At 39.0% G+C, this 27,025-nt stretch overlaps 1 protein-coding gene across 4 annotated transcripts in view; it reads right to left on the bottom strand.

The window, feature by feature from the left end:
- DROSHA (drosha ribonuclease III) overlaps positions 1-27,025 on the bottom strand; it is a 119,729-nt gene that overhangs the window by 8,445 nt on the left and 84,259 nt on the right. For 3 of the 4 annotated variants that reach the window (XM_058175250.1, XM_058175253.1, XM_058175251.1), the window contains 7 exons: positions 17,486-17,556; positions 15,729-15,773; positions 12,162-12,319; positions 9,861-9,966; positions 4,825-4,966; positions 2,481-2,563; positions 1,251-1,354 (listed from right to left, as the gene is read on the bottom strand). In XM_058175250.1, the coding sequence (XP_058031233.1) occupies positions 1,251-1,354; positions 2,481-2,563; positions 4,825-4,966; positions 9,861-9,966; positions 12,162-12,319; positions 15,729-15,773; positions 17,486-17,556 (709 nt within the window). The remainder of the gene's footprint in view (positions 1-1,250; positions 1,355-2,480; positions 2,564-4,824; positions 4,967-9,860; positions 9,967-12,161; positions 12,320-15,728; positions 15,774-17,485; positions 17,557-27,025) is intronic. The other variant, XM_058175252.1, reaches the window with a different exon arrangement.

The following is a 27,025-nucleotide window of genomic DNA, read 5'->3' as shown; positions in this document are numbered from 1 at the left end:
GTAGGAAATATGACTTCTGCAATAGAGTAGTAAATGTCTGGAACACTCTACCTGATCCTGTTGTTAATCTCGCTAATCCCCATACCTTTTACCTTAAACTGTCTACCGTAGATCTTTCATGTTTCTTAAGAGGTCCCTAAGGGGGCATGCGTAAGTGTACTAGTGTGTCTACCATCCCTGTCCTACTGTTCCCAATTATATGTAATCATTCTATGTGTTTATGGCTATGTTTTGATTACTTATAACTTTTGTGCCAATTCTTTTTCATGTGTCCATGTCTATGTTTATATTGTTACTTGTTTCCTTGTACTTGTTGACAAATAAAATAACAACAACAACAACAACAACAATAATATACATATGCATATATTGTCCCCAACAATCTGGGTCCTCATTTAACTGTCCTCAGAAGGATGGAAGATTGAGTCAACCTTGAACCAGTCAGGATTGAACTCCTGGCAGTGAGCAGTGAGTTAGCCTCACTATCTATCTATCTATCTATCTATCTATCTATCTATCTATCTATCTATCTATCTATCTATCTATCTATCTATCTATCTACCTACCTACCTACCTACCTACCTACCTACCTAACTACCTACCTACCTACCTACCTATCTCGAGACCATGGTGGTGCAGTGGTTAGAATGCAGTATTGTAGGTCAACTCACCGCCCACTGCCAGGAGTTCGATTCTGACCAGCTCAAAGTTGACCCAACCTTCCATTCTTCCAGGGTAAGGAAAATGAGGACTCAGATTGTTGGGGACAATATGCTGACTTTGTAAACCACTTAGAGAGAGGGCTGTAAAGCACTATGAAGGGGCACATAAATCTAAGTGTTATTGCTATCCTCTCATAGCATTTCTATCATCAAGGAAAAGTAACTTGGGAGATGATTGCTGCACCTGCAGAAGCAATTGGGTGAGCTTAAGAAGCAAAAGTATGCCCAAAGCGATCCTAGTGGAGAAAGTGAGAACTGAGTTTGGGAAAATTGAATGTGTCTGAGACTATCAATGTCTACTGTACTTACAGCCATCATATTGCCCACCTGCACAAGCTTTCTTGACTACATCTCCAATGCTTTAAACTGAATCTGAGATCCAAAGTGTAACAGTGTACTTTCATTTGATCAGAGCAACTAATTCCTTCTTTGAACAAAGGGTGTGATACTTAATTCCAGTCATATGGGAATCTTTTAAAAAAAGGAGTCGCACAGTGATAATGCATGTATACAAATCGCTCTCCTTACTTATACAGAGGAATGTCTGGCTCCTTCCCTTCTGTTCTGAGAGTTAAACAGCATTGCTGGAGTTGAGATTTTGGATCATTCCAATCCTGATTTAGGATGAATTCCTAAAATGGACAAAAAGAAAGAAAGAAAAAAGGGATGAAATAACAACTGTTCACAGGAAAAAATGGATTGGAAGTAGGAAAACACTTTCAAATGTATTTTTCTCTTAGTATAGCTAGCGTTGCAATTTGTGTGTGTTTAAGGTAAAGGTAAAGGTTCCCCTCACACATATGTGCTAGTCGTTCCTGACTCTAGGGGGTGGTGCTCAACTCCATTTCAAAGCCGAAGAGCTAGTAGGCGTCCAAAGACGTCTCCGTGGCCATGTGGCCGGCATGACTAGATACCAAAGGTGTACGGAATGCTGTTACCTTCCTACCAAAGGTGGTCCCTATTTTTCTACTTGCATTTTTTACATGCTTTCGAACTGCTAGGTTGGCAGAAGCTGGAACAAGTAATGGGAGGTCACCCCATTACGCGACACCAGGGATTCGAACTGTTGAACTGCCGACCTTATGATTGACAAGCTCAGCATCTTATCCACTGAGCCACTGCGTCCCTATGCGTGTTTAAATAATGCAAATTTAGTGATTTAGTGTGACTGATAAATTGACACTACGTCACGTTTAATGCAAGCCAAAATCCAATTAACTAAGACTAACATAACTGCAATTAACGCTAGCGCAAGTACAGTTAAGGTTGCTATTAAGATTGTAGATGTTGGGGTTCTAGATGTTTTAAGTTTATACAAAATGGAGCAAAGGAAGGTTTTGTTCAAGGGAAGCTCAAAACAAAGAGGCTCATTTTTGAAGCCAGAATGCAGAAGATAGAAATTACGCTTTGGACATAGGTTTATTCACTTTTAATGTTGTTCAGCATTTCATTAATAAAATATAAAAATTATGTGTAAAAACTATGCCTATTTCCATTGAGCTGGAAGCAATTACCCTATTTTCCATAGAAATGTCACTTTGAATAGTGCAAATTCAAATAATGTGATCTCTTCATAGGATTCATTAACTGCAGTAATCAAGAACTACGTGTATCTAAGCCACTAATGGGAGAGAACAGAGATTTAAAACCTCTATTATTACTCAGGACACGGAGAGCAAAAATCTTGGTTCAGCTGGGATTCCATAGCAAAGTCAGCTTCTCCGCTGTGTAACACATGACAATCGCTCTGAGACTTACTTTCAATCGTGGGAAAAAGCAGACGTTCATGAAGGTGTGGACATATTCAAGATCTTTATCTATGTACAGAGCAGCGATAAAGGCTGAGGAAGAAGGGATAACCAAACATTACGGGAATATCACTTTCTTTCAAACACACGTTAATATTTCTAGACAATCTCTTGCAAATATTCCAAGTCAACGGTGGACCTGCGATGGTATATATTAAGACATCAAAAAGACACATAGTTGGATGACAGTGTTTTTACCATTTTGGGAAGAAGGAAAGTCTAAAAGGAGGAAAAATTTTACAGGGATATTAAAGTCCACACTATCCACAAAAGATATATGAAAGACATGAGTAAAAAGAGTTAAAATGAAGAGCAAGAGCAGATAATTGATTTACTGAATATATTTTCTCAGAAATAGACAGCAAGGAAATAACTTGTGTCTTTCACTTCAAATAATTCACACACACCAAAGAGTTGTGGAGGGAGCTGTAGGAAAGCTTGTGCTTTTAGCACTTTCCATATTTACACAGGGAAGTGTGTTTCTGCCCTAAAGAGGTGTGTGTATGGGAGTGCCTCTAAGGATTACAGGTACAAGGGCTATACTCTGGATTTTTGTTTCACTCTGCTAATACAGCATAATGCTACAATCTCCATCTAAGGTTGGCTGGGAGAAACACAGAAGATGGAAATGTGCGTAATGGCCTCACTCTAAATAAATTCTTTTTCAAATCTGACAAAACTGAATTATGGTAGTAGACATCCGAACGTCTTAAAGTTGCCAAGTTTGAAAAAATACTCATCTAAATTACAAACTGATCAAATTATTTCTAGTCAGTATTTTAGTCCATGTATTTTAATGAAGACGACTCTTCAGCCTAGTGTCCTTTGTATAGTTTAGAACTACACAATTGATTAATTCTGGGAATTATAGTCCAAGTGCCTTTAAGAAGGCACTACATTGAGAAAAACCAGATTAAGCTGTTGTGTTATTGGTCCACTATGAATATTTTCCTTTTTGGGTGAGAAGTGGGAATTCAAACTCTTAAAATGTGAGTTCCACTGAAGATCAATGTTTAATAGACTTGGAAAAAAATAGCAAACAATTATTTTGCTAAACTTTGCAATGTTTCAGTATTGGACTATGGCTTTTTCTTGCTGCTGTTGCTGTTTTGCTCTTACATTTTCTTTTCTTGCAGCTGGTGCTGTTTTACACTTATAAAACAAATTTCTCCCAAATTGGCTTTCCCCATCCTTGTAATCTCAGGATGTGTTTTGGCTTAATTTTCAATCAGGTTGCTACTTTGACATATCAGGTCAAGTATCAGGTCAAGAAAGATATTTCCAATCCCAATCAAAAATTCTTCCACTTTTGTTCCTAATACACTAACAGGCATTACCTACCTACTCTTTCCACAATAGTCTCTTCTATCTTAACATGCCCTCCACCAAGTTTCTACTAAGGAAACTTTCACCTTCCTGCCTGGTTCTGTTTCAGAACAGAGTTTGAGGCAGTTGGGTTAATTCAAGGTCACTGAGAAACATATCATCATTTTATATTGCGGTATAGCCTTTCTTCTTTTTTAAAAAATTGAAAACTGAATCAATGAAAAATGCCAAGATCCACACAAATTAATTAAGAAGCAATTCGGAAAAACTAGACAAAGAGACAGCTCTTCAAATCCCATTGTTTAGCCAGGAGACTATACGTTTTTAGAAATAAATCACAGCAAAGCACACACTCTCAGAGCCTTGGCCATAAATTATGATTGTTTGTGAACCACTTCCATTTACTAAAAGGATCTGGCAAGAGACATTGGGCCCGCTCAACTCACAAAATATATTAAAATGCTTTGGATAAAGATTACCTTTTGGACCTGATATTTATTGCCACTTCTCTTGCACAGGAAGAACAACTTTAAAAAAAAACCCCTCAAACAAATTTAAAATTAAGAAAAAGGCAATGTTCCATTTACAATATGGGTTTTCATCACAGTGCCTTTAGAAACAATGCTACTTAGGAAATTATAAATTGATTATATTTCAAATAAAAGAAGGGAGTCAATTCTTTCCTTTGTTTCTTTAGTTGGGGGGTATCTAAGAATAGGCGTAACAATGAAAAGCAATTCATTTTCTAGTGTAAGTTATACAGATGTAGTACTACACATTTTAGATCCTCAGGATGGCAGCTAGTGGTAACACATCTATCATATAAACAAACTTTCTTTATGCCACCACCTTACAGGTTCTTTGATCTGGTTCTTGCCTTTAATTGTGCTGCACCACCTGCTTTTGAAACTTTATTTAGCTATCAAACCACTAGAAAAGGAAAATGAATTAACAGCATTAGCACTTACATTCCAAAAGATCAGCTAATGTTTTGGTTCGCAGTGCGACAGGCCGTTTGGTCTTATCGTTAGTAATGGCAAACTCCTGCATGCCCAATTCTTCTGCCACTTTGGCTTGTGTCCTGTTGTTGACCAAAGAGCTTCGCAACAACTGCCAAGGCAAGAGACTCCACTCAGGTAAATGTGCATGGCATTCTGAATAGCAACACCCAATTTTTAGCTTAGTTCAGAGGTCGGGGAACTATGGCTCTTTTAGGACTTGTGGACTTCAACTCCCAGAATTCCTGAGCCAGCATGAATTCTGCTGATGGGAGTTGAAGTCCACAAGTTCTAAAAAGGCCATAGTTCCCCCACCTCTGGCCTAGACACATAACATGTTATTAGCTTTTGCTTGACTAAACAAAAACGAAGAAATGGTACTGTTTATCTGGTATAAACACCTCGTTTTCTTCCAGCAATTTTTAAAAGAAGGCACAAATGGATAAGGCCCTCTTATCCCATTCCCTCTTTTCTTGACCTCCTCAGGTTAACAGAAAAGATCTCCCACATTCACCCCACTGCATACCTTCAATCAACCTGTAAAGGGTAGAAGAAAAAAGATAGAAGGATTCAGGTGCTCCCAAAATATACAGGTGTTCCCTTTATGGCCTCAGAAAAACAGAATGATTTCTGCTGATTGTACACTACTTCTATTTATCTTAAATGTCAAGCATCCTATCCTCTTTGTATATGTTCTCTTTTTATTAAGAAAGGCAAACGTTGAAAAAAATGTCCCACCCACGCAATTAAATGTTATTTGTCTTGGTACCCAGTGAACAGAAGTTCCTCCCAGCTTTTTTTAGATTAGCCACAGTTAGACAAGTTGTATACAACTTTTCCAGAGAAAAAGTCACATTTTAATGTTGGGATCATATCTGTTGTGTCTCACCCACCCTCCTCTCCACAGCCGGGCCCCTCTCATCTCCTGTTATCTCAGCCAGAGACTGATAATGCAGACAAAGGGCCTGGCAGGCCTACAGCCCCCAGTCCTGGCACCATGCCCAGACAGACCGAGCAAGACGAATGGCCTGGCATGCCTCCGGCCCCCGGTCCTGGCACCATGCCCGGACAAACCAAGCAAATAAACCCCTCCCCCACAGCATGTGAACATGAAGAACCTGAAGCCAGTCACGAGCTGGAATTGCCGGCAGCTGGAGGGGGTATGGATCCACGCTTCCGGAGAATGGAGAGGCGACGTCAGCAAAAGGAAGGGAGGGGCAGGCCTGGATAAGTGCTGAGTCATGGAGCCACACCCCATGGCCTATATAAAGGATCTGCTTTCTGGCGTTCTTTGAGTCGGGCAAAGTCTAATTTGGATTGCTGAAGTCACATCTTGGACTCCTGCCTGCCCTGAGAACTCTGACAGAACTTTGGCAAAGCTGCAGAGGCTCTGTGGCCACGCTTGATACAGACTTCCCCGACCCGGCCGTCAGAGGAGGAGTGGGACACGACAATATCATAGTTACCCAGAGAACCAGGGAAGTTTGCCCATTTGCAAAAGAGATGACCCAATAAGCGAGACCAATCACATAATAACAACTGACCAAAAGACAGACTGGTGAAGTTGATCCTTCCCATCCTCTCTAGCTGTCCTCCTCAAACAGACACTTTGAAGCCCCAGTTTACCTTTTCTGGACTGGTGATGGACACATCTGCACATAAAGCTATGGACTACAGCCATTCACATTCTTTAAAAAGAAATCTAAGAAAGTCTATCAGCCCTGTGTAGAATTGGAGATTCTTAACAATGCTTTTTAGTTTGTAATTCTGTCCAAAATTAAATTTATTTTTAAAATAGTTTGAATGAAGGCTTGAAAACAAATAAGGACTTTTCTGCTGTTATGTTGATATCTATAGGCACTATGTTGGGCACATCATATTAATCCTTTCATCTGTATCCCAAATTATGCCTAACTGTAACTCAAGGTAATGGAACCAGCTCAGTTGCATGAAATGCAATTTGAAACTGAATTCTTGTGATGGTGCCTACAATGAAAACCTTCATCGAGTCTGAACAACAGTGGCCAAATCATGGTTAATCAAAGCAAAACTTTTTTGTTTCTCCTCACAGTCACGGAAGAAAGAAGCACAAATGAGGATTACCTAGCTTTTTTTTGTAACTGCTTGGCCACAGTTTAATATCACACTGAAAGTAATCCATAGTGTGCCCTACTACTTGCATTGGAAACAAAGAGAACTACTTAATGACTTGCTAATTATGAAAGTGTCTTAAGAATACTGCTTCTAGCTGTTAAAGTAAAGTTGCAAAAATTCACAAGCTGAAGATTTATTATTTCCATATTTGATTTTGTAAGTGTTATTATGGCTTTGGCTAATTGAGCAGAAATAGTTTAAAAAACATATAATCTTCTTATACTGGACAAATGAGTTGGTCCCCCATGTGTCCATTGTAAGAAGATAGTGGGGTTTTTTTTTGGGGGGGAGGGGGTGTTGTTTAAAGAAATGCAGCCATCTATGAGACTCAAGAATTAGTTGACAGGGGAAAAAAAGGCAAATGTGCTAATTAACAGCAATAACTTTCCAAAAGAATAAGCACATAATATTCTTGGGATTATTTCTGCTATGAATCAAAGCAAAAATCTTGAAATTTGCATAGAATATGAAGAGTGGATGAGTAGCTGAGAAGGTGAAATTTCTGCAGAAGACTAAAAGATATGGGTGGTATTTGAAAGAAGAGAGTAATACTGGGGAATGGAAGGCACATGACACAGAAAAGCAACCTTCGGAAAACTGTTTCCAATGGATTCAATGAAAAACACTATTTGGAAGTGTCAGCTTGTTAGTAAGGAAGCAACATATAACCTATTCACAAATCAGATGGAACTATGACATCCATCATAGTGAATTTAAAGAGCTTGGATGCAAGTGAGCTCAAGGGAATCAAAACAGAAAGGGAACAGGGAGATATATTCCATTTTCAAACAAAAAGGGTAGTGATAAAACTTAAACTGCCTAGAAGGTTCAAAGATCATACAGCACTGATAAGGGCATCTGCTTTTTTATATTTTTAAAGGATAGTGATCGTGAAGGAGGATGGTTGGTGAAGGGTTTTTAGGGTCTCCTAAGGGGGCAGGGGGTTAGATTAGGAGACCTCCAAGGGTCCTTCCAACTCTGTTATTCTGTATTCTATTTACACTCTATCACCAAACTCTTAAAAATGATTCACTGTCTCTTTTAATGAAAAACAAAAAACCCCTAAGGGTTGCACTTTCTAAGTAACGCAAACTCAGTATATTGTATCTTAGCATCTCAAGTCAAAGGCTAGGTATGGTGCCCATATACTGGAAGGTTTGAGATTACAGCTAGTCCTTGCTTAACAAGAATAGTCACTTGCTCTGTGACTATTCAAAGTTACAATGGAATTGAATGAGTCGGACTCATGAGCGGTGCTCAGATTCTGGCTTTTGCAGTATCCCCTCAGTTTTGTGGGTGTGATTTGGACACTTGATACTGAACCTGGCCTACATTTCCAATTGTTGCCATGACTTAGGTCATATGATCGAAATTTGTAACCTTCCCTGCCAGCTTCTCACCGGCAAAGTCAAAGGGGAAGCCTGAAGGCCTTGCCAGCCACGGTTTTTGGTTTTTTGTTTAAATTTGCATTTATATCCCGCCCTTCTCCGAAGACTCAGGGCGGCTTACACTATGTTAAGCAGTAGTCTTCATCCATTTGTATATGGTTATGTGAGGTTCTCATGAAAGTGCACAATTTGCTTAACAATGGCAACTGGAAATGCTGGAACTGCTGTTATTAGTTGGCACGGTCACATCATGTTGTGCTTAAGGACAATGCTGATTAGCAATGGAGTTTCCAGTCCCAATTACCATTGTTAAGCAAGAATATCCGTAACCTCATAATCTTTTGCCATTAGCACTGCTGAGGTCAATAAAAGAGGAAGTCTAAGAAACTAAGTAACATCAAAGCCTGATGAAGTCACAACCAGCACTTCCACAAATTGTTTCATTATCCCTTTCTGCCAACTTTGGGCAAATGGTGAAATAAAAAGGAAGGATCTTTTGACAGGATAGATATAGAAGACAGAGCATGAGAGGGAAAAATAATACACGAGGAACGGGAAAAATGCACCTTGGACACGCGTTTTCTCTGATTTCATCTATTCTTCATCTAAGAGATGTGTCTCTGTAGTTCCTTAAAATTCCTAACCCCCTAAAAATTGTGCATCCACATCCTAGTGTAATGGAGAGCACTATTTTTACATGCAAGGAAACTATAGAGATTCCTAGTTGTGTGCACTTATTCATTCACATATATGTGTGCGTTCCTTTCCCCCCACACACACATATAGCCATTCATCATTCTGCCTCTTGTACCCCTTTTGCTTCTGGAAACATACTGGTGATTGCCAGTTTCTGGAATGCTTGATTTCCTGCTACGAACGGCAGCAGAAAACCAATCAGCAATTACCTTCAAGGTCCTTATGGCTCTTCACCCCCCAGTTCTTGTGGGTGACGGTCATATACATCCTCTAAGATGTAAGATTCTTCGCCTACAGTTTAGCTTGATAATCAGGAAAAAAAGCTAGGATGAGGCTAGAAAAAGCGAACTTCATAAAGTTGCTGCTTGAACTATTAGCCCCCAAGAAACAAGAACAGCGCCCCATATTAATGGCCTCTGTTGATTTCAACTGCTTTTGCTCTCCTGCAAATGAACTAGAATTACCTCTAGTTTTTAGAGGAATAACTTAATCACCACGGTTATTAAAGCTATTGATTTGTTTTAAAGAAGAGATAACATCACTCCCAGACTCCATAAATTACATTTCCTTGATTGTGGCAGGATTCACATTTTCAAATTAACAGAACTTTATTAAGAGCAAATAGAGGGGTGAAGTCGCGGATATTCAGTTAAGCTTAGAATAATTCACTTGCTGCTTTCACAAAGTTCTTTTCTTTTTCTCCATTTCCTCCCATAACCAGACTATTTCAGTTTTATGCCTGCCAAGAATAATGGATGATATGCTCACCGTCAAATGGCCTTCGTGATGATCAGGGAAATGTATGAATAAGTACTCGGTGGCAACCAACTGCATTATGGAATCACCCAAAAACTCCATCCTCTGATTATGGCCCCTGAAGCATGAGATTAAAGGAAGGAAGAGATTATACAGAGAAGGGAACAACGCTACCTTGCTTTAGAGAGCTGGATATTTTTAAAAAGGCAGAACAATACGCTGGTGATCGTATCATACAGTTTAAGACAATGCAATGTATTTGTATTTGCCAAGTATGGGTGTTCGTGGGAGAGCAAAGGGGAGGCAAGTGACAAAACTTATTTAATGTCACCAAGTAAATGTTATGATTATGCATGTAATTGCCACATTTCTGGGATGCCACTGTGCACAAAATGTCATTTTTCAGGTTGCTGCAAATCCCACTACTGCCGGGTAAGACAAAATAATGCTTTTAGGTTGTCAGAAATAATAAGGGGGAAACCACTATAAATTTAGCTATGAATCACTTTATGAAAACATAAACTGTAGGAATTGAGGGGATAACATCAAATGTCCCTGTGAAAGAACATTTGTTCGATTATGGTTCTGCATAAGTAAAAAAAAAAAAACCAACCACCTCTGGATACTTTTAGCTATGTTCTTTTGCACAAATCGGGTGATTTGATCTTTGCTTAATTCGAACAAAACGACAAATTGTAGCTAGTTAAAAACAGAAAGAGACGATTCAGCCTATGTCAGGGTCAGAAGCAAACTTTGGGTAGTTAAGCATCTCAATAAGCAAAAAGGTTGTTTCTTGTGCTTCAATAAAAAGGAAGAAGAAAGAAAGAAGAGAGGAATAGAGGGTAAGATAGGGGAGGTGAAGGAGAGAGAGAAATGGAAGAAAGGGGAAGGAGAGGAAGATAGGGTAGGGGTAAGAGTAGGGGAGAAGGTGAGAAAGGAGGAAAAGAGGAGAGGAGTGGGGGAGAGGAAGGGGAAGGAGGAAGGGGAGGAGGAGGAAGAAAGTAGGAGAGGCAAGGAGGGAGAGAGGGAAAAGAGGAGAAGAAGGTTTGTTGTGAAATGAAGGGAAAGAACGGGTAGAAGAGCAACCCCAAATGTAATTAAAATGTTTTATCTTACACGCATGCAGTTCCTAGAGAGGTTCATGTCAAATTTGTGAGAAGAGAGACGAGAGATGAAATTCTTAGAAAACATAGGAGTGGGGCACTGATTTACAGGGGCAGGGAGATAGCCATTCTGAGGCAGATTCCCAGACAGGTACGTGAAAAAAGAAAGAAATATTATTTTTTGTCAAGCAAATTGTACCAGAAGGGAGTGGGCTTCAGATGGCTGATGCCAGAGGGATTGATGATTTTCCGGGAGGGCATTACGAAAAAAATCAGTACAATTGCGGAGGCTACGGCCTATGTGGAGGAACACAAAGCCCTCCTGGAATCAGATGACCCAGGAATTGAAGAAGGGGAGGTTATAGATCATGGGGAGGAAGCGGCTGCCGCTGTTGCGGCCCTGGAGTTGGGTCAGGCTGAACCCAGAGTTCTGAGATCTAAAACTAGGAAGTGATAAAGATATTTGGGATTGTGTTGGTTTTCCTTACTCTCTTTTGTACGATATTCTGTTTATTCTTGACTCTTCTTTATTACGTATTTAAAATTTGTAAACTTAGCTACTTCGTGTTACCTGCTTGCCATATGGCTGTTGTATGTGTTAAAAAATTTGAGTAAAATTCTTATTTTAGATAAGAAAAATGAAAATTTACCATACCTGAAATGTATTTGTATAAACCTTTTTTGACTAATAAAAACTTTTTGAATATAAAAAAAAAAAAAACAAGCAGGGAGAAAAGAAAAGAAAGAAATCAAAGAAAAAGCAAAAAGTGTAAAACAAGAAGAAAAGTTTTAGAAATAGAAAATAAAAATACTTGTTTGGAAAAAAAAAAAAAAAAAAAAAAAAAAAAAAAAAAGTTTTATCTTAGTGCTTTCTTCAGAAAAAATATGTATGATTATTTATGGACAAGAGAATGTACATTTACAATTTGTGTATAAGAAAAGGGAAAAAAACTTTTTTTTTAAAAAAAATATTCATGTAATAAAATCTAAACTGATCTGGAACAAGTAAATTTACAAATCTGGCAAACCATAGATGCTTTTGGTGGGACCTCTAAGGCCAGAGGTCTTTGAAAAATCTGAACTGGGAAACCAGTTGTAGATCAGCACCAGCCTAATCTCTCTTCCTGGAGAACAACAGTCACTCAGTCTTCCTGCAGAAAAAAAAGTGCAAGGCATCTATTTGGGAGAAAGAGGGGGGAAAAAATCTCACAGCGTCAGATGGTTAAATCCAACTGTTCTCAAAGTGAAAGCCCGTGCCAAGAGGCGAACATGAGTAAAAAGTACTCCAATAGTATCCTCAAACTCAGTCAATTTCTGGAGGACCGGAGACGTCTCAATCAGCTGTCTGTCAGTGTCAGATTCTTGCAGCTGTAAGCCAATATTAAACAATGAGGACAACGAATTAGTTTAAGAGTAAACACTTGAAGAGCTGAATTCAGAAAGCAAGGGAAGAAGCTTGATTGGGTACTTTACATTTTACTTTGGTAATATAAGTCTTAATCACCACACATCAGACACTTCGGTAGCTTGCAATGCTATCCTAATAAAACACCATAGGCCAAAGATCTACATCTGGTGGGTTCCAGGACACATGTCTTCTTTGCTGTGGCCCCTGCCTAAAGGAACACCCTTCCTCCTGAAATCAGGTTAGTTCCATCCCTTTTGAGATTCTGGAAGGCCCTCAAGATCTGGTTATTGGGGCTTCGACAGAAATGGGGGACTTGACTAGATGGCTCCATTGTTGAGGGGGCCATTTTTAATTCTCCCTTCATTTTGGAGATTTAGGATATTTATTACTACCATTTTTGCATTTGTATTCATTATTACATTTTTGTCTATGGTTATGCACTAACCAGAATCACCTTCAGTGAACTGGGTGGCAACATAAATTTGATTAATAAATTTTTTTAAAAAATCAACAACAATGCATGAACTGAGCATGAAGCTCTTTTTAATGGAAAACTCTAAAGAATGTTATCGCCTTCACAAAAATCAATCCATTAATCAATCAGTCAATCAAGGTTCAGGATCACCAGGGTTTTTTTTCTCTTATGCAGCAATCCTGTTTAATTTTACTATGCTTTATTAAATAAATACTAAAGGTTTCCTACAACTATTTCCCCCAGTCTTATTCACTCCATATTTATTGGTCTTCAGCTCTTATAAGTGATGGACAGCTCAGCTTTTCAAGTTCCTGGAAGGATGCAGGAGGGGAAAAACTAATATTTTCTAGCTCATTTTTTTTTGAGGGGGGGTAGTTTGAGAACAGATTGTAAAGGTGGGAATCAGGAGGCCTCTGTTAAGCAAACAATTTCAATCCTTACTTTTAATGCCCTTCAAAAATGGCCTTTGCCAATATTCAAACTAATTTGACATCACTGGAAGGTTAGGCAAAAATTAAAGAGGAGGAAATAGGAATAGCATACGTCTCCTTTTCTTTCTGCACCCTAAAGCCACAAAAAGTGTCTTTAAATAATGAAGTTGGGTTGAAGGTCAGTTCAATTTTGTTCAGCTGATGAGGAGGAGAGGAATATAACATACCCTTTGTTCCGATTCCCACCCCTAATTCTGAGTTAAAATCACTCAGTTCTCTTTATTTCGGTTATCAACCAGCAGTGGATTTAAACACCAATAAAATCCCATCCTGTAACCCAGAGGTGTCCAACATTGGCAACTTTAAGACTTGTAGACTTCAGCAAAGCTGGCTGAGGAATTCTGGGAGTTGACGTCCACAAGTCTTAAAGTTGCCAAGGCTGGAGACCCCTGCTCTAACCAGTACATTTTGGTGAAATTTTAATTTTCATTGCTAAATTTCAGCAGCACAATATCATGGTTCTAGACATGAACCATGAAGGGCTATCTGAAAGAGAATTGGAGAAAGAATGACTAAATGTGGACTCCGCACCATAAATTGAATCTGAAATGCATTTTGATACACTAACTAGCAGCACATAGCTAACCTTGAAATGCTAAACAGAATCGGACCGGGTTAGTAGTTGAATGGGAGATCCTCCCAAAACTCAGGGAAGATGAGAAAAGGCTCGTGGAACAAAGCAACAACCACATGCTGTTATGGTGTTGCCATGAGAACTACACAGCAGTGACTGTGAAGTCAACCAGAGCCAAGCTCAGTCTGAAGGAGATTTTAATCTAGCTTTGAATATAGGAAGATTCAGTAACCTATGAACATGTATAAACATAATAGTTCCAAGAATTCTCAAAAAAAAAAGAAAAAAAATCAGGATCCTCATGTGTTCCAAGTCTGTAATTTTATTGATAATTGCAGAGGTCCTATTTTCTATTCCTTATAAATACTGTACCTTTTTAGCTATTGCCAAGTTTTATTAACCCCCCCCCAGCTGATTTTTTTTCTTTCAGCAATGTTGTTAACTATGCTATCTATATATTCTATTTTTTCCAGTGGCCCGGGGATTACCTGCATGCTGAATTTTTTTAAAGATATATAAATGTAATCAATGAATCTCTCCATTTTCCCCCCCTATAAAAACGTATTTCAAAAGATTTTATTTCACTGTAGAATCCTCTGCCTGTTTTCTTTAATCTAATACTTTCCCATTAAATTATTTTAGCTGGAAGCTAGCAAGAATGCTTGCTGAAAGTGTGAAAATAGGATGCTCAAACTTGGGGATATTGCAAGAACTTAATTACTTTTTTTTTTATAGGGCCTTGTTCCACTTTTGTTAAAATTAGCTTTTCTAAGGGCAAAACCGGAATGTGGGGGACGCGTCAGCCAGTGGTGTGATTTTTTTACAAAAGTATTAGAGATAAACAATGCAATGCTCCAAAAAATTATAGGACTTACCCATCTTTATAGCACATTAGCAACAATGCATTTAGGTATTCATATGCAAACCACAGAAATAAAACTTTTAGGAGCAGCAATCATGACAAAAATCAATAGACAAAAATTCATTCTTTTCTTTTACTTTTCCTTACTTTTAACATCTATTTTGGCTTATTCAACTTTCAGGAAAAAAAAAACCCCACTTAAGTAGTCATACCATAACAGTGAATAACATATTCCCATTTATATCTTGTATCTTTCTGCCCAGGGATACCAAAATTGTATATGATTGGCCATCAGAGAGGCGTCCATTAAAGAACGTTCTCCAAAAGTTCTAAGAGCTTTGGAAAGAAGTGCTCTTAGTCTATCTTTAATTCAATATACGGGAAGACATAGAAGGCATTTTTTTTTTCCTTGCATGCCTTGGAGATGAAGGAAGAATCAACCTTCCCAGGAGATGATTAGGGAATAAATTCCTTCATGAAGACATGTTGCTAGCTCGGAAAAGAACCTTCTGCAGAGAGCTGCTTTCTATCTGGTTCTTGTTTTAGCAAAAGAAAGTTCCAGCTGAGATGCTGACAGTCTTCTTGAACCCCCAGAGGAATCGGGTGACATGAAAAGGCCACAAAGATGCCCCTGCCTCCATGAGGCTTTGAGATTCGTTGCATTTTTCCATCTGGAGATAGTCTCATGGTGAGCGAAGTTGCCAGCTTATTCTCTCCCCCGTGCCACCAAGCTGGTGATCTTCCACATGGCTGCCCCGTGACTGAAATCTACTTGCCCAATTACTGCCTGTCTCCTCTAAAATTCTTGCCTGCCTCTAAGCCCAAGCGCTTGACACTTATTAGCTGCAAAAATTCACAAAGGCCACGTGCGCATGTGAAATGCTCAAAGATGTCAACACAGCCAAAGACCAATAAAAGGCATTCTTAAACTGTTCTGAAATTTGTTAGTGAAAAGGGGGACACTTACTTGCAGTGGGTGTAGCGGATAATTAAGCCATACTTCCCGCAGGTCCTGCAAACGTGGAGAGATGCTTTTAAAGCTCAAGGGAACCGTTTAACAAGTTCCACATTGCTAAATAAAATGTCATTCTGCAACAGACTGAAATGGCTTAAGATGCTGACTCGGCTTCTTGCAAATTCAATAGTGCTGGCAAACTCATTTTTAAAAAGCAGGCATTCTTTGTTCAAATTGCCTGTAGTGCTTCCATTTAGTTCATGTCAATTAGGTGGAGGGAGAACACACACCGTTCAGGAACTACATAATGGGTTACTTTTTCTTTTCTTTCTTTCTTTTTTTTTTTGCTTAAAGTTCTGTAACTAAAAATTCAGGAGTTTCATTCCAGCCAAAGGAAAGGAAAGAAGAAGGAAAACCTCAAGACAAATTAACTAAAGGTAAACATGGAACATAATTATATTTTGCACATAACCCCACCTGCATGAGACCAAATCAATCAATAAAAACTATACATGTTGGTCGTTCCTGCCAATACTTCTCTCTTGCAACATACAGGTAGTCCTCGACTTAAAACAGTAAGTCTTACAACAGTGACCATTCAAAGTTACCATGACATGGGAAAAAAAGAGACTTTTTATGACTATTTTTCACACTTATGACCACTGCAGTATCCCCATGGTCCTGCGATTCACATTCGGACGCTTGACAACTGATTCATATTTATGACGGTTGCAGTGTCCTAGGGTCCTGTGATCATCCTTTGCGACCTTTCTGGCCAATGGGGAAGCCAGTTTCATTTAACCACTGTGTTATTCATTTAACAAGTGCAGCGATTCGCCCAACAAATGGAGCATGAAAAGTCGTAAAATGGGGCCAAACTCACTTAACAAATGTCTCACTTGGCAATTCTGGGCTCCCTTGTGGTCGTAAGTCGAGGACTACCTGTGCTTGGCCTGCAATTTGCACGAGAGAAGTCAAAGGGTTGAGGGAAGGCATTCATCCCTTCCTTTATTCACAGTTCGTTCCCTACATCTCAGCTTGGCAGCATTTCCACAATCACCAAGATGCCTGGACACATCGAGAGATTTACATGCTGATGGTTGAAAGCGTAACTTTTGATATGATCTTCCAAGCAAACTTATTTAAGTGTGTAAGCTTACCCTGGTTTAGCGTTTCTGATTTTCTCAGAGCCAGCAACCTGTGCTGTTTTCTTCTCCTGAATATTATCTTTCCAGCAGGAGTTCAAGGGATGTGCAATCACCTTCATGACCGAGTTTCGGACTAAGAAATAAGTGCTCAAAATCATCCAGTGAACTTCCAAGGCTGTGGAGGACCCTGAACCAGCTTCCGCAGCTTATTGCTATCCCACATGGGTCTCATTCACTTTTTCCTTCTCTTCATTTGTTCTCTTTTCACCTATGTTCCCTTCAGCACTGTCAATCAGTTTTTGTCCCCCCCCCACGTCAAATCCCCAAATAAATTATGTCAGACTTGTGAAAGAAAGTCTGGATTACCAGACTTTGCAAGCTCCTTCTGAGCAAGATAATAGAAACTTGCTACAGAGGTAGTCTTTTCTGGCACCTTGTCTTTACAGCAGAAAATGTGCGTAATTACAATAATCTTTTACTTTATTTAGCTAGATCAAGGCATTATATTCTGAGAGGCAGGATTCTTTTCACTTTTTCCTCTGAAGCACTTGATTTAAAGCACTACAGAAAAGCAGAAAACACGGTCCGAGCTATAATCAAGGCAGAAATGAAGTCATATACCTTGTCGTTAAAGAGCAGGCGTCCAAACAATTGTTTGGCTTCTTCGAGACTTCCCTCCAGGTAAACTGCCCCTGTGTGAGAAAATGTGCCAAAGGAAAGAGCTTGCATTTAGACCCACTTAAAGAAGCAAGTTTTATTTTATTTTATTTTTTTATTTATTTCGTCAAGCATGTATTTTATGACAGATACAAATGTAAACATAATTATAAATACATGTAAAGGATACGAATAAAAGAAAACATGAGGACAGGGATGGTAGGCATGCTGGTGCGCTTATGTATATGCCCCTTACAGACCTCTTAGGAATGGGGTGAGGTCTACAGTAGACAGTCTTAAGGTTAAAGTTTTGGGGATTTGGGGAGGAAACCACAGAGTCTGGTAGTGCATTTCAGGCATTAACAACTCTGTTACTGAACTCGTATTTTCTGCAGTCTAGTTTGGATTGGTTTATCATGAGTTTGTATCTATTGTATCTGCTTTTGTATTGTTTTGGTTGAAGCTGAAATATTCATTGTCTGGTAAGACTTGGTAGCAAACTTGAGGCTGCTAACACGTGTAGTTTCAGTTTCACTTACCTGTAAATTTAGGAGATAAGGGACTGTTTTATATGCATCTCACTCATAATAGCTAGAAAGGGGAAGAGGTTGGCAGCAACTAGGTCTCACCTATGTATGAGATCTGTATCCACAGTGATTTTTGCTACATGTAAGCGGCAAAAATAGAACAAGCATCCATGAACAGTTGCTGTCTTGTTTAATTCATATGCAAATTCCCTTAAACGAATGGCAAAGACTTTTCTTTGCAGGGAAAAAGGTTTTTGCTTTTTAATTTCCCTGTAAAGTAACTATCTTAAACCAGAGCTTCAAAAATAAACAAGTCTCTGTCAAACAGATAACCCCTCTGGATCAGGGATGGTATTCACTTACCTTTGCTACCAGTCCGCAAATGTGAGAGCGCTCGCAATGCTCATGCACGCCTCCTCCATGCATGCACAGAGCCTTCTGCGCATTCGCAGAGGGTCAAAAATGGGGTGTGATGATGTTCGGGTGGGTGGGCGGAGCCTGCAGCTGGCGCTACAGGATTTTGTGATCCGGATAGAACCGGCTGAATTTCACCACTACTCTGGTAGTTGTTTAATTCAGTTGTTTAATTTCTTATTAAAATCTTATATAAATGTGTTTAGAATAAAAAGGCAATGTCAACTCAATTGTTCATTGTTGCCAGGGAAAGTACCTTAATATGATTTTGATTTTGAAGGAACAAGTACAGATTAGGCAAAACCTGGTTCGAAAACAGTAAATGTGAGAGGGACTAAATACATTGTGGACGATCTCTTAAACACGAGCCAGCAGTGTGTGGCAGCAGCCAAAAAAGCTAATACAATTTCTGGTTGTGTAAACAGATGCATAGAATCAAAATCACATGAAGTATTAGTAGGGCTTTACAAAGCCTTAGTAAGACTACACCTGGAATACTCCATCCAATTTTGGTCACGACATTACAAAAAAAGAGTTTCAAAGTTGAGACTTTGGAAAAAGTACAAAGAAGAGCAATTAAGATGATTAAGGGCCAGAAGACAAAAACATCTGAAGAATGGTTGCACGAATTGGGTACGGCCAGTCTAAAGAAAAAAAAGATTAGGGATGACATGATAGAAGTATTCCAGTATTTGAGGGGCTGCCACAAAGAAGAGAGGGTCAACTTATTTTCCAAAGCACCAGAAGGAAAGATAAGAAACAATGGATGGAAACTAATCCAGGAGAGAAGCAACCTGGTATTAATGAGAAACCTCCTAACAGTTATGACAATTAACCAGTGGAACAGCTTCCCTTCAGAAGTTGTAGGTGCTTCATCACTGGAGGTTTTTAAGAAACATCTGGACAGCCACCTGTCTGAAATGGTATAAGATCTCCTGTTTGAGCAGGGGAGTTGGACTAGAAGACCTCCAAGGTCCCTTCCAGTTCTATTCTGATTGATTGATTTGAGAGACATTTTGCATTTATATTTCCCCTTGCTCAGTGTGTTATCCTTTAGTTGAATTTCACCTAATTCTTCTTTGGCTAACTACAGTACTTATTTTAATAAGACAAAGGGCAACTGGTTGGAAATTCATGGAGATATAAGACACACAGGTAACCAAGCTTGGGAGGCAATCCTCACTCATGCTCTGAATACTAGAATGGCATATGCTTGATTAAAAAATGGGACCACTGACCTATATACAAAATGGGGATAACTGCACTAGTCCCATCCCTTATTTCACACACTGAATGCACAACTCAACCATCACTGGTGGAGACCCTCTTCTATCTATAGAGTCTTTTCATGTGAGAATAGAATAGAATAGAATTTTTTATTGGCCAAGTGTGATTGGACACACAAGGAATTTGTCTTGGTGCATATGCTCTCAGTGTACATAAAAGAAAAGATACGTTCATCAAGGTGAGGAATCTTCAATGATGTGGATAGCCTCCCTGGACAGAATAGTTTGTTCCCTGTTGGCTCTTGTTGTTTCATGTGGTAGATAATAAAGATAAAGAAAGAGGCAACTTCCTTAGTTTTACGGTTAGACCATTGCCTTAAGATCTGAATGGGCCCCATCTCATTATTTGGATCTGACTGGCTGCACTCTTGTGAAAAATAAGGCCACCCCAGTTCTGAAAAGCAAAAGTTACAAAAGCAAATCCCACTGCTAATGCATTTTCAGCAAAACCAAACATAATTCAGACCTTTCTCAAAAACTTTGAACTCTGCTGTTCCTCTTAGGTAAGAGCAAGCAGGGGACAAATGCCTGCCTGCTTACCTACCTATTAACTATCATCTGTATCTATCTATCTATCTATCTATCTATCTATCTATCTATCTATCTATCTATCTATCTATCTATCTATCTCCCTCCCTCCCTCCCTCCCTCCCTCCCTGTTGTTGTTGTTAGTTGCAAAGTCGTGTCCAACCCATCGTGACCCCATGGACAACATTCCTCCAGGCCTTCCTGTCCTCTACCATCCTCTGGAGTCCATTTAAGCTCACACCTACTGCTTCAGTGACTCCATCCAGCCACCTCATTCTCTGTCATCCCCTTCTTTTGCCCTCAATCTTTCCCAGCATTAGGCTCTTCTCCAGTGAGTCCTTCCTTCTCATTAGATGGCCAAAGTATTTTGAGTTTCATCTTCAGGATCTGGCCTTCTAAAGAGCAGCCAGGGTTGATCTCTTCTAGGACTGACCGATTTGATCGCCTTGCAGTCCAAGGGACTCACGGAAGTCTTCTCCAGCACCATAGTTCAAAGGCCTCAATTCTTTGGCGCTCAGCCTTCCTTATGGTCCAACTTTCACAGCCATACATTGCAACTGGGAAAACATTGACTATACGCACTTTTGTTGGCAGAGTAATGTGTCTGCTTTTTGGTATACTGTCTAGATTTGCCATAGCTTTCCTCCCCAGCAGCGTTTTTTAATTTCTTGGCTGTAGTCCCCATCTGCTGTGATCTTGGAGCCCAGGAAAATCTACCTACCTACCTACCTACCTACCTATTAACTATCATTTGTATCTCTCTATCTCTTTATCTCTTTATCTATCTGTCTATCTATCTATCTATCTATCTATCTATCTATCTATCTATCCCCGCCCAGTGACCCCACCCCCACACCTCTAGTATCTCCAAAACCTGATTTATTATACCAATTAATAGCACTATTAGAGAAAACTCAATCCCCTACTTTGTTTCAACTGAAAGACTGAAGAATTTGAATGAAACCAGAGATGTATCTCTTTGGTTATACATGTTTGCCACTCTAATATTCTACCTCCTTTTCGACATTAAACACTAAAGCAGTGTGAAGAGGCAAGATGAGTTAAGATGGATGGCTTTCCCCCCTTATTTTGATCTGATGAAACACAATGTAGCCTGAGGCAGAACCCTTATGGCTGTTATGTTGTTTGGAAAAAAAATAAAAAGATGAGGGGGGAAAAAGACCCAGAATATATTTTTGCAGGCAAGAGACAAGATATCCAATAATAATCTCACTGCTTGTACCCCATCCCCTTAGAGGAGAAATCATGCTGAACTGAGAGCAGGGAAGGAAAGAATAAAAAATAGATCTGGATGTACAGTCAGATCTCCCTATGACTCACAGCTGAGTAGCGAAGGTTTGAGACTTCCAATTGCTTAATAATAGGAACAACAAAATGTCCCTTTCCTCAGCCCTCAATTATAATGCTAACATAAAATCTTTGCTAAGAATCAATTTTGGCTGGAATCAAGGAATCAATTTTGGCTGCAACACTGTGATTGTAATTCTGGCATTCCAGCAAGTTTTTGAGCCCAGAGTCTATCTATATATGACTATGTTCTTATGCAACACTATGTTTTGGCTTGTATTAATAATAATTCCAATAATCCATGCTGGTTTGGTTCACATATAACGCTAAGTTTTTCCAGGGAAAATCAGCAAACATGTTGCTTATTGTTGGCTGCTTCATATATATACACCCACAACTGAAAAGGCAGATATGTTGAAATATAACTTGGTCATAGTCAGACACAACTTGATTTTGCTGCTGAGATCAATTCCCTGTTGTCACAGAGCATCGATCAATCAAAAGGAGAGTTAAGACCCAAAGACAGAAATAAGTAGAGGTAGATGCATATAAAACAATCAAACTCAATTTCTTCTGCTGTTTAAGAGATATATTCTATTTTCAACCCTAGGAGCCTATACTACTGTATGGGACACAAAACATGGCTCCTGGATCAGTTCATCACAGCCATTAGAGCTCCTGAGCAAATGTCACTGAAATTGGCAACAAACTGCTCAATTGACCAGAAAAGTGGGGCAGAAATTGGTCAATCAAATAAATAGGTACTTATTTTTGGCTGGTGACCAGCTAGGCTATATATTTCAAAAGGCCTATCATTCCTCTCAAAAAATTCACCCACATTCTGGAATGAGAACATTGCAAACTCCCCTCAACACACCAAGACATTCTCGCCCCTGCCTATTTGCATGAAATAATTTCAATTCTACTGGGCCAACACAATTATTAATAATTCTTTAAAGTATGGCAGCCAAAAGATTGCTTATGTAGAAGAGAGCTTTACATGCTGCCACTTTCTGAATCTTATCCTCCAAAATCTGCCATAACACTTCAGGGAGGAAGGAGTTTATTAGGCTTCTAGGTGACTGTAACTGGGTGTAAGAATGAGTTATCAGCTGGACTAAGCCCAGTTTATACCCACCTCTCTCTTTTTTACGATGACTGATTTGTAATTATAGGGATTTGGGGGGGGGGGTGTAATTCTATACTCCTACAGTCACTTCACATGTTTTTCTTTTACTTGCTGGTAATCATTAGGCTCTCATTTCCTAACAATGCTTCTGCATTAATCTAGTTTTGGTTTATTATGCTGCATTTTTCATTTTCTTGTGTATTATTAGATTGTTCTTCAGCAGGTCATAAAGCTGCTGTACTTAATAATCTTGCTATCTCTTATTTTTCTGGTTTTCTTCTTACTGAAACATGGATTCTCCGGTTAGATGCTCTAATTCCTATGACTATCTCAGCTTGATTTGTCCTCTTTCCCTCTAACATTGTCATCGGCTAATTAGTGAGAGTGTACACTATCTCCTTTACCCATACATATCTGCCATATTCATCTATATCTCCATTAAATTTGAGGAAATACCTAGCCGCTATATTTTATTAAAATCTTGGCTTGTATGCTTTTCCTGTCTCTTGGCCTGACGTCTTCTGAAGCCTTTCTCTTCCCTCTTCTCTTTCTTCACTCTACCGGTTTGATAATGGGAAATGTTTTTTTTTTAATATCTACCTTGGTTCTTTCACTCAATCTCATGCCTGCTAGTTTGTTTTCCTTCTTAGATCTTTTTATTACTTTGGTGCCTTCAATTCCTTATTTGATCTCTTTTCCTTACAGAATTCTACTGAAACGCCACTATTCAATCATCTCATCCTTATGTCCTGCTTCCTATGGTACAAAGATGCTTTACTGTTTCTGAGGAGCATGTCTTCATGACATGTATGTATATATGTATGTAACTCCCCATCTCACCATAGCGATTCTAGGTAGCTTTCAAAAAATTAGAAGCAGAGGAACAAAAGATAAACACTATTTAATAACACAATAATATACTACATATCTAGGGTAGAAAAAATAGTTTCATTTCATTTCAATCACTGAAACAACTAACAACTAACTAACCCTGCGCCATGTGGGGCTTTATTGGTGATGATTAGCAGCTTCATCTGCATTCATTGAGATACAGTGCAGCTCATGGAACAACAGTGTTATACAGGCAGATCATGAAATGCCCCAACTTGTTCTCTCTATTGAATTGTGGACAGCTTCTAAATGCTCATTAGGGCCTGCGTGAATTTATAGGAGATGACTAAGACATGAGTTATTATTTCCAGCTCGTTCCTGAAGCTACCTAGAGTATCAAATTGATCTACTTTGAAAGTAGTATTTTCCCTTTTTCTTTATATATAAAACTTCACATATTGATAATCTTAAGGTACCATAGGATCAGAGGTAATGTGATCAGAACAGAGAACGATTCTGTCCAATTGGCCAGGAAATACTTCTTTCCTGTTTTTGCTCCATCTCTGTGATCATTTTAGATTTGGTTGTGAGAAAGATTAGATACCTGGTCTTTGCACTGGTATATTGAACTCCCAAGGGATCAATATATCGAAAGGTCAATCAACCAGGAATCCTGCTATTTGGTGGTGTGTAGATTATGGTGGATATGCTGGAGAGATTGTAAAATAGAGAACCATGCGAGATATACTATCTCACACACAATGTGTAATACAGGGTAGGAGGCACTTTACAAGAAATTGGTTTCAGAAAGGAGAAAGATTCAGAGGTATTAATAGCACTGAGAACATTCTGGATTGGGTTTCTCTACTTTGTATTTCAAATCAGCTGTTCAATCACCAACAGCAGGGGTGTCAAACCCGTGGCCCAGATGCGTCACGCACTGGCCACATGCCCACTCCCATTTTAGCAAATGGGCAAAAAAACTGTGATACGTCACGTGATGACAATGTGACACCGCGGTTTGACACCCCTGACCAACAGGCTTCTGGGGCAAGGAAGATATGTTTGACATAGGTACATCAAATTTCTAATTCTCCAATAGAACCATTAATCTCTTGGGAGATTGATAGCCCTATGAAATGACGTTATAGATATTGCCATCTAGGAGTTATCCAGATAATTAAAAAAAATCAGTAATCCTAATGGAAGCATTACACAGTAAATAACAGAAATTATGAGATGTGTCCTGAATGTCTCCTTGTCCTATGTTCAAGAAGCTGTTGCGGTGGTGCAGTGGTTAGAATGCAATACTGCAGGCTATTTCTGCTGATCACCGGCTGCTAGCAGTTTGGCAGATCGAATCTCACCAGGCTCAAGGTTGACTCAGCCTTTCATCTTTCCGAGGTGGGTAAAATGAGGACCCAGATTGTTGGGGGCAATAGGCTGACTCTGTAAACCGCTTAGAGAGGGCTGTAAAGCGCTATGAAGCGGTATATAAGTCTAACTGCTATTGCTATTGTTAGCTGGTAAAGCCAGCAAGGCCATTCACCATTCACTGCCTGAAACCATCCTGCACTGAATAGGATTATGATAACAGCACTCCTCAGGCTGGTTACTGAAGAATGATAAAGGTAGGCCATTGTTTCTTAACTTTGGCAAATTTAAGATATATGAACTTCAACTCTCAGAATTCCCCAGCCAGAAAACGACTGCACTCCTAATCTCTATGTAATCATCTTTTCGAATTGGAAGGATACCTAAGATCCCTTCTGAGTTTATATTGGATATATCTGCACTTCAGGTTGCCCACACTTGTCATAGAGAAGGGGTCTCCAATCTTGGCAACTTTAAGACTTGTGGACTTCAATTCCCAGAATTCCTCTGCCAGCTTTGCTTTGCTTTGCTGGCTGAGGAATTCTGGGAGTTGAAGTCCACAAGTCTTAAAGTTGCCAAGATTGGAGACCCCTGTCATAGAGCATCAAGAATGCAAAATAAAGTGGGGGGAGGAGAGATAAACAAGCGCCAAATCAGAAGCAAGCAAAACACCATATAATTCCATACTTAGAATTAGGGAATGGGAATACAAATACTCAACTGATCAAACTTACAGCGTAATAGAATTGGATGAAATATATACAGTAGCAGTGAAAAAAAATACTGAGGGATATTGAAATGCTGAGATCAGTAAGAGTTAGTTCTACAAAAAAAGGGGAAAAAAGATGTAATAATTTAAAAGTTATGTAGAAGAAGAAATAGATAAAGAATTACAAAAAAATAAAATCAAAGGCTGAACCAAGGAGCCAGTTTCAAATTAATCTCGTTCCTCAACTTGAAAACATCCATGCCGAAAAAGATAAAAGTGAGGCACATTTTTAACTGGGAAGATGTGGGGAATGGAAACATAATGATCTTATTTATGTGAATACAGTCATTAACAGTAGAACATGAAAGAAAGTTCACAGGAAATAAAGAGGGAGTCAAGAACAAATGTTATGGAAAGCTGTTAAAAAAAATGGAAATACTAATCGAAAGAAAGAAATGTTTAGAGAGTTAACATCTGGATTTTTGTTTGATTTGGTTTTATTTTTTTAAAAATGCACAGTGTGAATACACAAAAAGTGTATGTGATTAGCAATATACAACACAATCAGAGGTCCCAAAAGCAAGAAGTAGAATGAGGATTTGGGGATTTATTGAAGAAAAGAATAATTAAGACTGAAAGCTTTCACAGTTACATTAATATTTGTTACTGCCTTCCTTGAACTGAGAAGAAAGCATATTGGCATAAATGGAGCTATCCCCATTGCCTACCTCAGTGGTTCTCAACCTTCGCAACTTTAAGATGCATGGACTTCAACTCCCAGAATTGGCATGCTGGCTGGGGAATTTGGGCAGTTGAAAAGCATACATGCATAAAAAACTTTACTCAAAATATAAAAAGAAAAGCATACATGCTTTTATGTTGCATTCTTAATGTTGCAATGACAAATGTGATCAACCTGAAGTGCAGATTTAATCGAAGCCTGGAAGAGTTCTTAGATATTCCTCCAATTCATAGAGATTAGGAGTGCAATCTTTTTCTGCTAGGTTGAAGAGAGACCAGTTTTCTGTACCCCAGCAAAAAAAGCCTGTGTAGAATAGAATAGAATAGAATAGAATAGAATAGAATAGAATAGAATAGAATAGAGTAGGGTAGGGTAGGGTAGGGTAGGGTAGGGTAGGGTAGGGTAGGGTAGGGCAGGGCAGGGCAGGGCAGAGTAGAATAGAATAGAATAGAATAGAATAGAATAGAATAGAATTGAATTGAATTGAATTGAATTTTTTATTGGCCAAGTGTGATTGGACACACAAGGAATTTGTCTTGGTGCATATGCTCTCAGCGTACATAAAAGAAAAGATACCTTCATCAAGAATCATAAGGTACAACACTTAATGATAGTCATAGGGCCAGGGATAGGATCTGGAGGGCCAGGGATAGGGG

Source organism: Ahaetulla prasina, chromosome 3 (assembly GCF_028640845.1).
Source record: "Ahaetulla prasina isolate Xishuangbanna chromosome 3, ASM2864084v1, whole genome shotgun sequence".
NCBI lineage: Eukaryota > Metazoa > Chordata > Lepidosauria > Squamata > Colubridae > Ahaetulla > Ahaetulla prasina.
Note: the sequence above shows the minus strand (reverse complement) of the source record. Positions and strands in the feature narration are given on the sequence as shown.